General features: G+C 36.4%; 1 protein-coding gene across 1 annotated transcript in view; it reads left to right on the top strand.

The window, feature by feature from the left end:
* The first annotated feature begins 204 nt into the window (after window positions 1-204).
* Window positions 205-12,831, top strand: part of KRR1 (KRR1 small subunit processome component) — a 111,624-nt gene continuing 98,997 nt past the window's right edge. Inside the window, exon 1 of the mRNA XM_060656936.1 lies at window positions 205-244. Within this exon, the coding sequence (XP_060512919.1) occupies window positions 220-244 (25 nt within the window). The 5' untranslated portion in view covers window positions 205-219. The remainder of the gene's footprint in view (window positions 245-12,831) is intronic.

Genomic DNA, 12,831 nt, shown 5'->3' with positions numbered 1-12,831 from the left:
CATGTATTTTGTATACCTTCTATTCTTTGAGGTATGATCATGTGTGGCAGTGATAGAAGACTATTATAATTTTATTAATATTCTCATTTTATAGGTAAGGAAACCAAGGCTTAGAGACCTGCCCATAATCACCCAATGAAGGTGTGCAACATCTGGATCTAGAGCCCAAATCTTCTTCTCAGCTGTGAATGAGTTCTCACAAAGGGAGATCATGTGGTTATGAACCCTTGGCCTAACAGTGGAGGTATGTCCTTTCATCAATGTTTGAAAGCTAACTATAGATACCTGAGACCATTAGGGTTTGCAGCACTCTATTTTTATGGGGTTAATTATAACCAGTCTTGAGATTGCAGTCACCTTTCTATAACCATTCCCTGACTCCGTAACTGTTTATCAAAAGAGGAAATAGAAGACCTTCGATATATGATTATTGAATAAATTGCAAGACCTCCTTTGGGTATAGCAAGATCAGTGTATTTCCAGGCCATGGTTAATCGTAAAATATAAAAACTAATGATTTGCTTCTCACATTTTTTTTATTTGATGGTGATAAGACCCACCTTAAAGTTTCAAAGGCTATTTTTTTCATAGTTTACCCTCATCTATGATTGTAGACAGGTGGCTGAGATTGTTGCTAAAGGAAATTAAGCATGGAAAAGAGGAAATAAAGAAGCACAGGCTGGAGGGTTCAGTCTGAGGGTGAGAAGCAGCAGCGACCAGCATCCAGGAGCAGTGATGGGGAGGAAAACTTTGGTAGAGTGTCCAGTGGCTTTGACCAGCAGGGCCGAGGATGGCATCGTTCTGGTCACTTCTCAGTGTCATTTTCGAGGAACCCTCGAAACCCATTAGAGGAACCCTCTAGCCGTGGTTCCTGCCTAGTTTCTAAGCCTATTTCTCCAGCTATCCTTGCTATTTTGTGAGCCATGAGATATCCTTCCAGTAAATGCCTTTCTGCCTAAATTGGCTAGAGTCAGTTTCTGTTGCAAATTAAAAAAAAAAAAATCCCAATTGATGTGTTGCACAGACGTTGTTCACGTCACAAGTATATATGGACTAAGGAATGTGTGCTCATCACTATCTTAGATATTAAGGATAACAGCAATGAATATGATCAACAAGGTACTTGCCTTTATGAAGATGAAATTTTAGTTAGGTGCAGAAAGACCATAAACAAGAAAACAAATGAGCAAAATAATGTCAGCAAGCAACAAGTGTTAGGGAGAAAAAAAAAAATCACAGGCCTGGGGGAGAATAACTGGGCAGCAAGGCTGTTGCACTTTGGATTGGGAGGCTTTAGAACATCTCTCTGGGGAGGTGGTATTTGACCTGAGAGCAGAATGAAAAACAACAACAACACAACAAAACAGTAATGGGTAAGTCTCAGGGCAATATATTCCAAGCAGAGGTACTAGCAGGAGCAGGGGTCCTGAGGTGGGAATGAATGGGATGTGTTCGAGCAACATTAAAAAAGAAAATACAGGTAGAGCTCGGCGAACAAGTGGGGAGGAGTGAAGATGAACGCAGACAGAGGCTAGAGCTTGTAGGGCCTTGTAGGCCACAGTTAGGGGTTCTGATTTTGTTCTAAGGATTTTAAGTAAGAAAGTGAGAGAAATTAATTCATATTCTAAAAAGATGGTTCTGATGGTGTGTGGATAACGGATCATGAAAAGACAAAAGTGGAAGCCACAAGATCTGTTGGGTGCCTGTTCCAAGAGCCTGGGCCAGATGGAAGAGGTTAGCGGGGACAGAGCGAAGAAAGCGTATGCCGCCAGCTGCTTCTCTTACACCTCTGGAAAGTTTATGTTAATCAAGGGACCGTGAACCAGGGCCACCATGTAAATGCTTGAATAAACACTTCCACTTCCAAGCAACTGAGAAAGTCCAGGCAGTTTCTTTGTTTAATTTTTGTGTAATTTTCCATTCCATTCAGCTGAAAAGAACAGTCAGGCAAACATCGCTGCTCAATTCTTTGGCTTTGTGATAGAGAGAAACAGAACATAATGCCCCCAAAACCAAAATTCATTTTCCTCACACTGAGATGTTTTCTCAGTTAATTCAAGGTTTCCTGACAAAGCATGTTTGCTTAAAATTGTAGAAATATAGGCTGGTCAAAGTCATTCTACAAACAGTGGTCTTAATCTAAAATATTTATGTGTAAATGTGTAATACTGTTTCGTGTATAGTTAAACAAGCCAGATATTTTAGAAACATAGTGCCTGGTGTTTGCTCAAGTTCTTTATAATTAACTCCATAAAACCAATACAAAAAATTATCGACAGCAAATACTGATTACTTATCACTGTTTATTGATTCTATTAATACTTCTGTGAAACTATTCCTAATCTTAAATAAAATAAGAACGTGAAAGAACAGTTTATGAAATAATTCAGCAAAAAAGTTTCTTATTTTGCCTTTCACAACAATAGGGGATCTTTTGGTGCTATTAAAAATTACTGATGGACAACAAGATGGATAATTAGGATGTTATCTAATTAGTAAATTGACTCACATTGTCTCCATGTATAAATGGTTTGACTTTTAAATGAAATGATTAGTAAGATCAAATAATTGTCAATTCAGCTAATATAGTTTTTAGTCCTCTTTGAATGAATTATTTCCTCTCAGCTAATTATGCCGGAAGGAGACGTATTTTTGTATTTAGCTGTGCCGAATGTCATTTTAAATTTGCCTTACAAGGAGAGGGCCTTATGGAACTAAGTTTTAATTGGCCACAGTGGAAATATAGGTAACATCAACTTGATCTTAGGCAAGAGATCAAAACTAAGAGATTGAAAGATAATTTTCAGGTATTAGGGGCAGGATATAAGTTTTATGGAAAACCTACTCTCTATTAGATATTGTGCTAAGCATTTTAAATATATAAGCTTATTTATTTAAGGTAAGAGCCCTGCGAATAAGCCTATAGGGAAGGCAGCTCCAAAGGATGTCACATCTAATGAATGGCTGAACCAAGATTAAAATCTGTGTATATCTACCTACAAATATTTTGTGCTTCCTATAGATTCTTGTTTAATCTCCCTCAGTATTCTCTCAGTAGTTAAGTCCAACTTTTTCCATTCTTTCTGCCCCACCCCTATTCTAATTAGAACATTTCACCCTGTAGGTAAGTGCAGCTGACACCTTAAAAAATATTTGCTTTTCTTCTGATCGTGAAAGTGAGATGTACTTGCAGAAAACTTGGGAGCCACAGAGGAATTTTAAAAATATCCTACGTTCTTTGAACATAAAAATAACCTCTGTTAAGGTTTTGATGTCATTCATGTCTTTCTCTTGAGTATTTTTCATACAAATTTGAGTGCTCCAGCTTCGTATTCTGCTGGGTTTATCTGTTATTGTATCATTATATTTTTTCCTAGTTCACTAAATATCCTTTGAAAATGTAATATTTATATGGTGCAAACCACCCTTCTGAATGGATTACTAGAATACATTTAATCATTCTCTCATATATGAATATAATTTTAATCAATTTTTCCTCTTTTTAAATCCTATTATAATAAACATACCTATTTGCTCACTTTTCGGATGATTTGCTGAAAATACATTCCTATAAGTAGAATCCCTGTATTTAAAGAACCCCTCTTTTTAAAAAAGGCTTTTAATACATATTGACAAATTTCTCTGGTTGCTTTCCATGTAAGTTGTAACAGTTTGTTCTCTTTCTCATCTTCAGCATGCTACACCCACAAAATAACTTTAAATTTGAGAAGCAAAAATTCCATCTAATTATGGTTTTAATTTGAATTTTAGCTTACTAGTGCAAATGGATCTTTTAAGATACGTTTATTTGTTCTTTGCATTTCTTCTGTAACTTGACCTCTCATGTTCTTTGGCTTTTTCTTACTAATTTGAGTTGGAGGATGTTTCCTCTTTTTTAATTTTCTTGAAGAATTTTTATAAGATTAGAAGGATCTGGTTTCAGAATGTTTGGTAGGAATTCACCTGTAAATCTGTTTCAGCTGATTTATTCTTTGTAGGTAGATTTTACAATGTTGATTCAATTTGTTTAATGGTTATGATACATACAAGATACTTCTTAGAGTTAGCTTTGGTAAGTTATATTTTTCTAGGAATATATCACTTTTATCTAAGGTTTACATTTTACTGGCATAAAGTTGATTTTTAAGATTTCTTTGGAGATTAAATAATTTTCCTGTTTTATTTATTTATTTTTTAGTTTTCCTTACAATTTTTTACAATAAGTTTACAATATACAATACAATAAATTTTATAATACAATAAATATTAGTTTTTTGGTGACTGTTTTGTTTCAGGTAGTTAAGCTTATCAACCTGTTCCCCCTACCCCACTTTGGTATATCTTAAAAAAAAAAAGTTCAAATCAAGTTACCCTTAAGTTTTTCTTTTTCTTTTCTTTTTTTTTTTTTTGCTTGTTTGTTTTTGTAAGTTTTCCAAATCTGCTGTGGAATTTGAGGGATGCATTGATCAAGAGCACTGAGGCAGCTTGAGCAGTGCTGAGTAATGTATAGAACTGTCGAATTGTGGGGAGCCTGGGTGGCTCGGTCAGTTAAGCAATGGACTCTTGATTTCGGCTCAGGTCATATCTCACGGTTTGTGAGTTTGGGCTCTGCGCTGACAGTGTGGAGCCTGCTTGGGATCCTGTCTCTGCCTCTCCCTTGCTTGTGTGTGCTCTCTCTCTCTCTGTCAAAATAAATAAACTTAAAAAAATAGTTGAATTGCTATATTGTACACCTGAAACTAATATAACACTGTATGTTAATTACACTGAAAAAAAAGAACACGGAAGCAGGCAGCTCCCACTCTGTGTCAGTTTACTAGGACTGCTGAACAGAATACCACAGACTGTTTACTGGGTGGCTTCGACAACAGAAACATTGATCCCAGTTCTGGGTGCTGGAAGTCCAAAATCAGTAGGTTCAGTTTCTTCTGAGGCCTCTCTCCTCAACCTGTAGGTGGCCGCCCTCTTACTGCCTCTTTACACGGTCATCCATTCTTTGTGCGTGCACCCCCCGTGTCTCTTTGTGTCCTAATATCTTCTTTTAAGGACACCGGTGAGATTGGGTTAGGGCCCACTCTAATGGCCTCATTTTAATTTAATTACCTCTTTAAAGGCTCTGCCTTCAAATACAGTCACTTCTGAGGTACTGGGGTTTGGTCTTCAACATATGAATTTGGGGGCAAGGGTAAAATTCAGCCCAGAATGTCATCTTTGAGGGACCTGGTCTTGAGAACTTGTGGATCATCACTCTGGAGCTCTCTCAGGAAAAGCTCTAGGAGAGGTTAGAAACTTGGGCCTTGGGGCGCCTGGGTGGCTCAGCCGGTTAAGCATCCGACTTCGGCTCAGGTCATGATCTCACAGTCCGTGAGTTCAAGCCCCGCGTCGGGCTCTGTGCTGACAGCTCGGAACCTGGAGCCTGCTTCAGATTCTGTGTTTCCCTCTCTCTCTGATCCCCCCCCCCCCCCTTTCATGCTCTGTCTCTCTCTGTCTCAAAAATAAATAAACGTTAAAAAAATTTTTTTAAATAAAAAACTAAAAAAAAAAAAAAAAAAAGAAACTTGGTCCTTAAATGAAAATGCAGAGGAAAAAGAAGCTACGTTCAACGTTAGTACTTGTATTTTTCGAAACCTCTGTGCCATTTGTTTTTACTACTCTACCTAAAATGGATTGAAAATGGGATGAAATTTCTCACTATATTATTTGTGGGTTTCTGCAGGAATTTCTAATAATGTCTCTTTATTCCTAATAGCATGAGGCTATATTAATATGCACTTAAAATAGGTGAAGAACTAATTTCAGTTTAGAAGTAAGAGAATATGTTATGAAAGTCAAGAACTTACCTTTTGATCCAACAATGATACAATTAAAAGAAATTCCCTCTGACCTTTGATTAATGATTTGATCTTTACTTTTACTGCTCTAGCCAGCTTTTAAACTTTCATTGCATTTTCTTCATAGGAATTTTGGTGGGTAGCTCGTAGATATAATCAGACATGTTTAGCCACACGTCCCTTTTTTATACTTGCTAAAATGACTGCTTTTCCTATCTTGCTACCCATCACCATATCATTCCCCAAAGTTTTTAATTTTTAACTGAATTATAATTGACATATAACTTTATATTTGTTTCATGCATATAACATAATTATTTGATATTTGTATATATTGCAAAATGAATACCATAATAAGACAAGTTAACATCCTTCATCACACAGCTACAAATTTCTTTTTCTTGTGATGAGAACTTCTAAGACTTACTCTCTTAGCAGCCTTCAAATATGCAATATAGTATTATTAACTATAGTTTCCATGCTGTACATTACATCCTCATGACTTAATTTATTTTATAACTGGAAGTTGGTACCTTTTGACTTCCTTTACTCTTTTTGCCCACTCCCATCCCACCTCTGGCAGTAACCACTAATCTGTTTTCTGTATCTATGAGCTCAGTTTTTTTGTTTTGTTTTTTGGTTCCACACATAAGAGTGAGCATATGGAATTTGTCTTACTCTCTGTGACTTATTTCACTTAGCATAATGCCCTCAAGGCCCATTCATGTTGTTGCAAATGGCAAGATTTCCTTCCTTTTAATGGCTGAGTAATATTCTATTGTATACACAGACAACACACACACACACCACATTTTCATTATCCATTCATTGATGGACACAGGTCGTTTCCATACCTTGGCTATGGTATATAATGCTGCAATGAACATGGGAGTGCATATATCTTTCTAAGTTAGAGTTTGTGTTTTCTACAGATAAATTCCCAGAAGTGAAATTCCTAAATCATATGCTAGTTTTATTCTTTTTTAATTTATTTCTTTTGAGAGAGAGAGAGAGAGAGAGAGAGAGAGAATGAGCTGGGGAGGGCCAGAGACAGAAGAGAGAGAATCCCAAGCAGGCTTCGTGCTGTCAGCACAGAGCCCAATGTGGGGCTCAAACTCATGAACCGTGAGATCATGACCTGAGCTGAAGTCAGACACTCAACTGACTGAGCCACCCAGGCACCCCATCGTCTGTGTTTTTTATAGTAACTATACCAATGTAAATATTTCTGCCAAGAGTACACAAATGTTCCTTTTCTCCACATCATTCTAATAACCATTCTAACAGGCATGAGGTGCTATCTCATTTTGTTTTGATTTGAATTTCCCTGATGATGAGTGATGTTGAGTACCTTTTCATATATCTGTTGCTGCCCCCCTAAGTTTTTGTTCTAACTCTTCTCTCCTTTTCTTCCCTGCCTCAGAGAGTTATTACTAAGACTAATCCTCTACGTACATTCCTTTTGCTGTTCCCTCCCCCCTCCCAGGGCATTGGTCTCCACTGTATGGTTCAGGCTTTCTAGGAGGTACCAATGAACATTCTTTTGGGGAGCAGGGAAAATGCTAGAACTATTAATTACATTTATTTTATCTCCTCTTCAGTTGTTTTTGTTTTATAATTATATTCTATAATGTATAATGTATAATTACATAGCACAGGTACAATTTACCAATAAACATATGTGTAAATGGTTTATTAAATGAACAGAACTCATCGGGGTGTGCCCCAGATTGAATGATTTGCATGCAGGAAGTTTCTTGGGGAATGTTCTCAGGATCAACATCTGTGGAGGTTGAAGGAGACAGGATTTCACCATGGGTCCCAATTGGGGCAGATTTAATACCCCGAGATATATTTAGCATCATGGGGAAATATATTGGCACCTAGTGGGTAGAAGCCGAGGATACTGTTAAATACCCTCTAATGCACAAAGTCGCCCATCCGACAAAGAATTGTCCCCCTCAAAATGTCAATCTTGCTGAATTTGAGAAACACTGGGGCAGAAGGAGAAGCCAGGTGGCAGTCACAGCCGAGGCCTCATTTTATTCAGTGGGGAGCTCTGGAGTTGCGTCCTTTGGTGTCCAGCATGGACCAGTCATTGGATACGGGCTGCCTTCAGAAATGGCCTGTTTTGAAAGTCTACAGTATGCACTCTTTTGTGCACAGCTTCTTTTGCTCAACATTATATTTATGACATTCAAGTTATTGTTGCATACAGCTGTAGCTACTTCCCTTTTATTGCCATATACTATTTCGCTGCATGAGTATATCACATATTCTACCACTGTACCATAGGTGAACATTTGAGATGTTTCTAATTTTTTTCCTATTCTGGTATTCATCTGGAACATTCTGGTATACATCTCTAGCTACACACGAGCATGTATTTATATTGGGTATATATCTAAAAGTGGAAGCACTGAGTCATTGGTTTTGCACATTTTCAACTTTAGTAGATAATGGCAAATAGTCTTCCAAAATGGTTTTGCCAATTTACAGTCTCACCAGCAGTCTGTGTGAGTGTTCCCATTGTTCCGTGTCCTTGTGAACACCTGGTGTTGTCAACCTTTTAAATGTTACCATTTTGATGAGTTTGTAGTGGTGCCACAATATGAAACTGAATGAATTTTCCCAGTGACTGATGAGGTCATCATGTGTTTATGGTCATTTGAATACCTTATTTAGTGAAAACCTGCTTAAGTCTGTTGCTCACTTTTCTATTTTGTTACCTATTCTCTTCTTCTTGATCTATAAGTTCATCATAATCTAAATACAACCCCTTTATTAATTGTGCATTTTCCAAATATCTTCCCCTATTTTCATATTCTTAAAGTCTTTTGATGAAGTTTTTAATTTTAATCCAAATTTTTCATTTCTTCCTACTGGTTAGTGTTTTTTTTTTTTCCCACTATATAGCCTAGATCACGAGCATGTTGTCCTCCAGAAATCTTATTGTTTAGTCTGTCATATTTAGATCTACAGTCTACTTGGAACTAATTTTATGTATGGTGGAAAGTAAAGAGTTAGAATTCCATTTTGTTTCCAAGTGGATGTCTAATTTACTCAGAATCATTTATTCAACATAATGAACTTTCCTACTGTTTTTATTGCCTACTTTGTTGAATATTGAGTCCATACATGCAAGGGTCTTTTTCTTTTCTGTTTTGTTGGTATATTTGTCCATTTTTTTCCCCCTTAACTAGTGGAGCTTTATAATAAGTCTTGATATCCAGTAGAGCAAATCATCTAATCTTGTTTTTCTTTTTTTGTTAAGTTGTTTTATTTTAATTCCAGTAGAGTTAACATACAGTGTTATACTAGTTTTAGGTGTACAGTATGCTGATTCAACAATCCTATACATTACTCAGTGTACTGAGTGTACTTTTAATCCACATCCCCCATTTCATCCACCCCCCCCCCCAACCTCCTCTCTGGTAACTATCAGTTTGTTCTCTATACTTAAGAGTCTGCTCCTTGGTTTCTCTCGTGCGCTCGCTCTTTCTCTCTCTCTCCTCTTCGATCATCTGTTTTGTTTCTTAAATTTCATATAGGTGAAATCATATGTTATTTGTCTCTCTGACTGACTGATTTCACTTAGCATTATACTCTCTAGTTCCATCCTTGTTGTTGCAAATGGAAAGATTGCATTTTTATGGCTGAATAATATTACATTGTATTTTATACCACTTCTTCTTTATCAGTACATCTATTGATGGAAATTTGGGCTACTTCCATAGTTTGGCTATTGTAAATGATGCTGCAATAAACATAATAATGCATGTATCCTTTTGAATTAGTGTTTTTGTATTTTTTAGGTAAATGCCCAGTAGTGCAATTATTGGATCATAGGGTAGTTCTATTTTTGAATTTTTGAGGACCCTCCAAACTGTTTGCCACAGTGGCTGCACCGGTTTGCATTCCCACCAACTGTGCACGAGTGTTTTTTTTTTTTTTTCTCCACATCTTCATCAACACTAGTTGTTTTTGTGTTTTTGATTTTAGCCATTCTGACAGGTGTAAGGTGATATCTCATTGCATTTCTGCAATGATGGTGATTTGAGCATCTTTTCATATGTCTATTGGCCATCTTGATGTCCTCTTTAGGAAAATATCTGTGTATGTCTTTTGCCCATTTAATTGGATTATTTTGGGGGGGGTGTTGAGTTGCATAAGTTCTTTATATATTTTGCATTCTAACCCTTTCTTGGATATGTCATTTGCAAATATCTTCCCCCATTCCATAGATTGCCTTTCAATTCCATAGACTACCTTGTTGATTGTTTCCTTTTCTGTGCAGAAACTTTTTATTTTGATGTAGTCTCAGTAGTTTATTTTTGCTTTTATTTCCCTTGACTCAGGAGACATACCTAGAAAAATGTTGCCATGACCAATGTTAGAGAACTTACTGCCTGTATTCTCTTCTAGGATTTTTATGGTTTCAAGTCTCACATCTAGGTCTTTAATACATTCTGAACTTATTTTCGTATATGGTGTAAGGAAGTGGTCCAGTTTTATCTTCCTTAGCTATCCAGTATTCCCAACAGCATTTGTTGAAGATACTGTCTTTTTCCCATTGTATATTCATTCCTCCTTTGTGGAAGATTAATTGGCCATATATTTGTGGGTTTATTTCCAGTTTTTCTGTTCTGTTCCATTAATCTATGTGTCTATTTTTATGCCAGTACCATACTGTTTTTATTACTACAGCTTTGTAATATAACTTCAAGTCTGGAATTGTGATGCCTCAAGTTTTGTTTGTCTTTTTCAAGATTGTTTTGGCTATTTGGGGTCTTTTGTGGTTTTATACAAATTTTAGGATTATTTGTTCTAGTTTTTGGAAAGTGCTGTTCATATTTTTTTAATTATTAGTACGCAACACATGTATACTAGCAATCTTATAATTTTTAAAAAATTTTTATATATTTTCGAGAGAGAGACAGAGTGTGAGTAGGGGAGGGGCAGAGAGAGAGGGAGACACAGAATCCAAAGCAGGCTCCAGGCTCTGAGCTGTCAGCACAGAGGCTGACGCAGAGCTTGAACCCATGAACCATGAGATCATGACCTGCACCAAAGTCAGGCGATTAACCGACTGAGCCACCCAGGCACCCTGCTGTTGGTATTTTGATTAGGATTGCATTACATGTGTAGATTGCTTTGGGTAGTATAGACATTCTAACAATATTTGTTCTTCTCACTCATGAGCATGGAATGTCTTTCCATTTCTTAGTGTTGTCTTTAACTTCTTTCATCAGTGTTTTATAGTTTTCAGAAGTAACACTGTCCTGATTTTTCCCCCCAAAATTAATTATAACTCTTCTAGAACTTCATATAAATGAAGTTATATACTATATACTCTTTTTACATAAGGTTTCTTTCTTTTAGCATAATTTTGAAATTTATACACATTATTGCTTATATCCATAGTTTTTATTGCTGAGTAATATCCCATGAATATGATGCATTATGTTTATCCATTCTCCTCTTAATGGACACATGGGTTGTTTCCAGTTTTGCAATGTTATGAATAATGCTATTATGAACATTCTTACGCAAGTTTTTCTGTAGAACTATATTTTCATTTATTTTGGTAAATATTAGGAGTGGGATCGCTAGGTTATAGAGTAGGTGTGTGTTTATTTTATAAGAACTGCCAGGAAATTTTCCGTGGTTATACTATTTACATTCCCACCAGCAAGGTATGAAGGTTCCAGTTGTTCCACATTCTCATCAACATTTGGTGTTGTCAGTTTTCTTAAAAAAATGTTTAACATTTATTTATTTTTGAGAGAGAGAGAGAGAGACAAAGCGCGAGTTGGGGAGGGGCAGGGAGAGAGGGAGACACAGAATCCCCAGCAGGGAGCTGTCAGCACAGAGCCCGACATGGGGCCCCGAAGCCTCAAACCGTGAGATCATGACCTGAGCTGAAGTCAGATGCTCAACCAACTGAGCCACCCAGGCACCCCTGATGTTGTCAGTTTTTAAAATTTTTGCTGTTCTGGTTGTCATATAAAGAAATCTCGTTGTGGCTTTAATTCAAATTTCTCTGATGAATAATGATGCTGAGGTCATTTCCATGTATTTACTGACAATTTGTATATCTTGCTTTATGAATTGTCAATCCAAATGTTTTGTCTATTTTTTAAATTGGGTTGTATGTCTTCTTATTACCGAGATAATCTTTTTTATATACCCCAGATACCAGTTTTGCAGATTATCTTCTTTCAATGCATAAGTTGCCTGTTCATTTCTTAATAGTGTCTTTTGATAAGCAGAAGTTTTTGATGCAGTATAACTTAACAATTTTATTCAATTGATAACACATTCTGTGGTCCGTCTGTATTCTCCTCTTTTTCTAAAAGCTTTATAATTTTAGCTTTTACATGTAGATTTATGATGTGCCTCAAATTAATATTTGTGTATGGCATGTAATAGTACATAAAGTTCAGTATGTTCTGTATGCATATCCACCTGTTCTAGCACCAGTTGGTGAAGAACTTTTCATTACTCAGTGGGATCTTTTAACATTTAATGTAATTATTGACATAGTTGGATTTGGGTCTGCCATTTTATTTTTGGCTCTCTGTATGTCCCATCTGTTTCCCTTTAGCTTATTTGAATAATTTGTTAGAATCCCATTTGAATTTACTTATTGACTTTTTAGCTATACCTCTTCACATTAATTTTTAATGATTGCTGTAGGAATTAAAGTAGATACCCTTAACATTTCACAGCATACTTAAAATATTGTACCACTTTGTTAGCAATTTTGTAGTTTATTCCATTCTTTCCTTTATGCTATAGTTTTTATATGGACTATATATTTTTTTCCTAAGCCTGATAAGACAATGTTTTTAATTTTTGGTTAAGCAGTCATATCTATTTTAAAGAAATTAGGGGCACCTGGGTGGCTCAGTCGGTTGAGCGTTCGACTTCGGCTCAGGTCATGATCTCACAGTTCGTGGTTCAAGCCCCGCATCGGGCTCTGTGCTGACAGCTCAGA

This window comes from Panthera onca, chromosome B4 (assembly GCF_046562875.1).
Source record: "Panthera onca isolate mPanOnc1 chromosome B4, mPanOnc1 haplotype 2, whole genome shotgun sequence".
Taxonomy (NCBI): domain Eukaryota; kingdom Metazoa; phylum Chordata; class Mammalia; order Carnivora; family Felidae; genus Panthera; species Panthera onca.
Note: the sequence above shows the minus strand (reverse complement) of the source record. Positions and strands in the feature narration are given on the sequence as shown.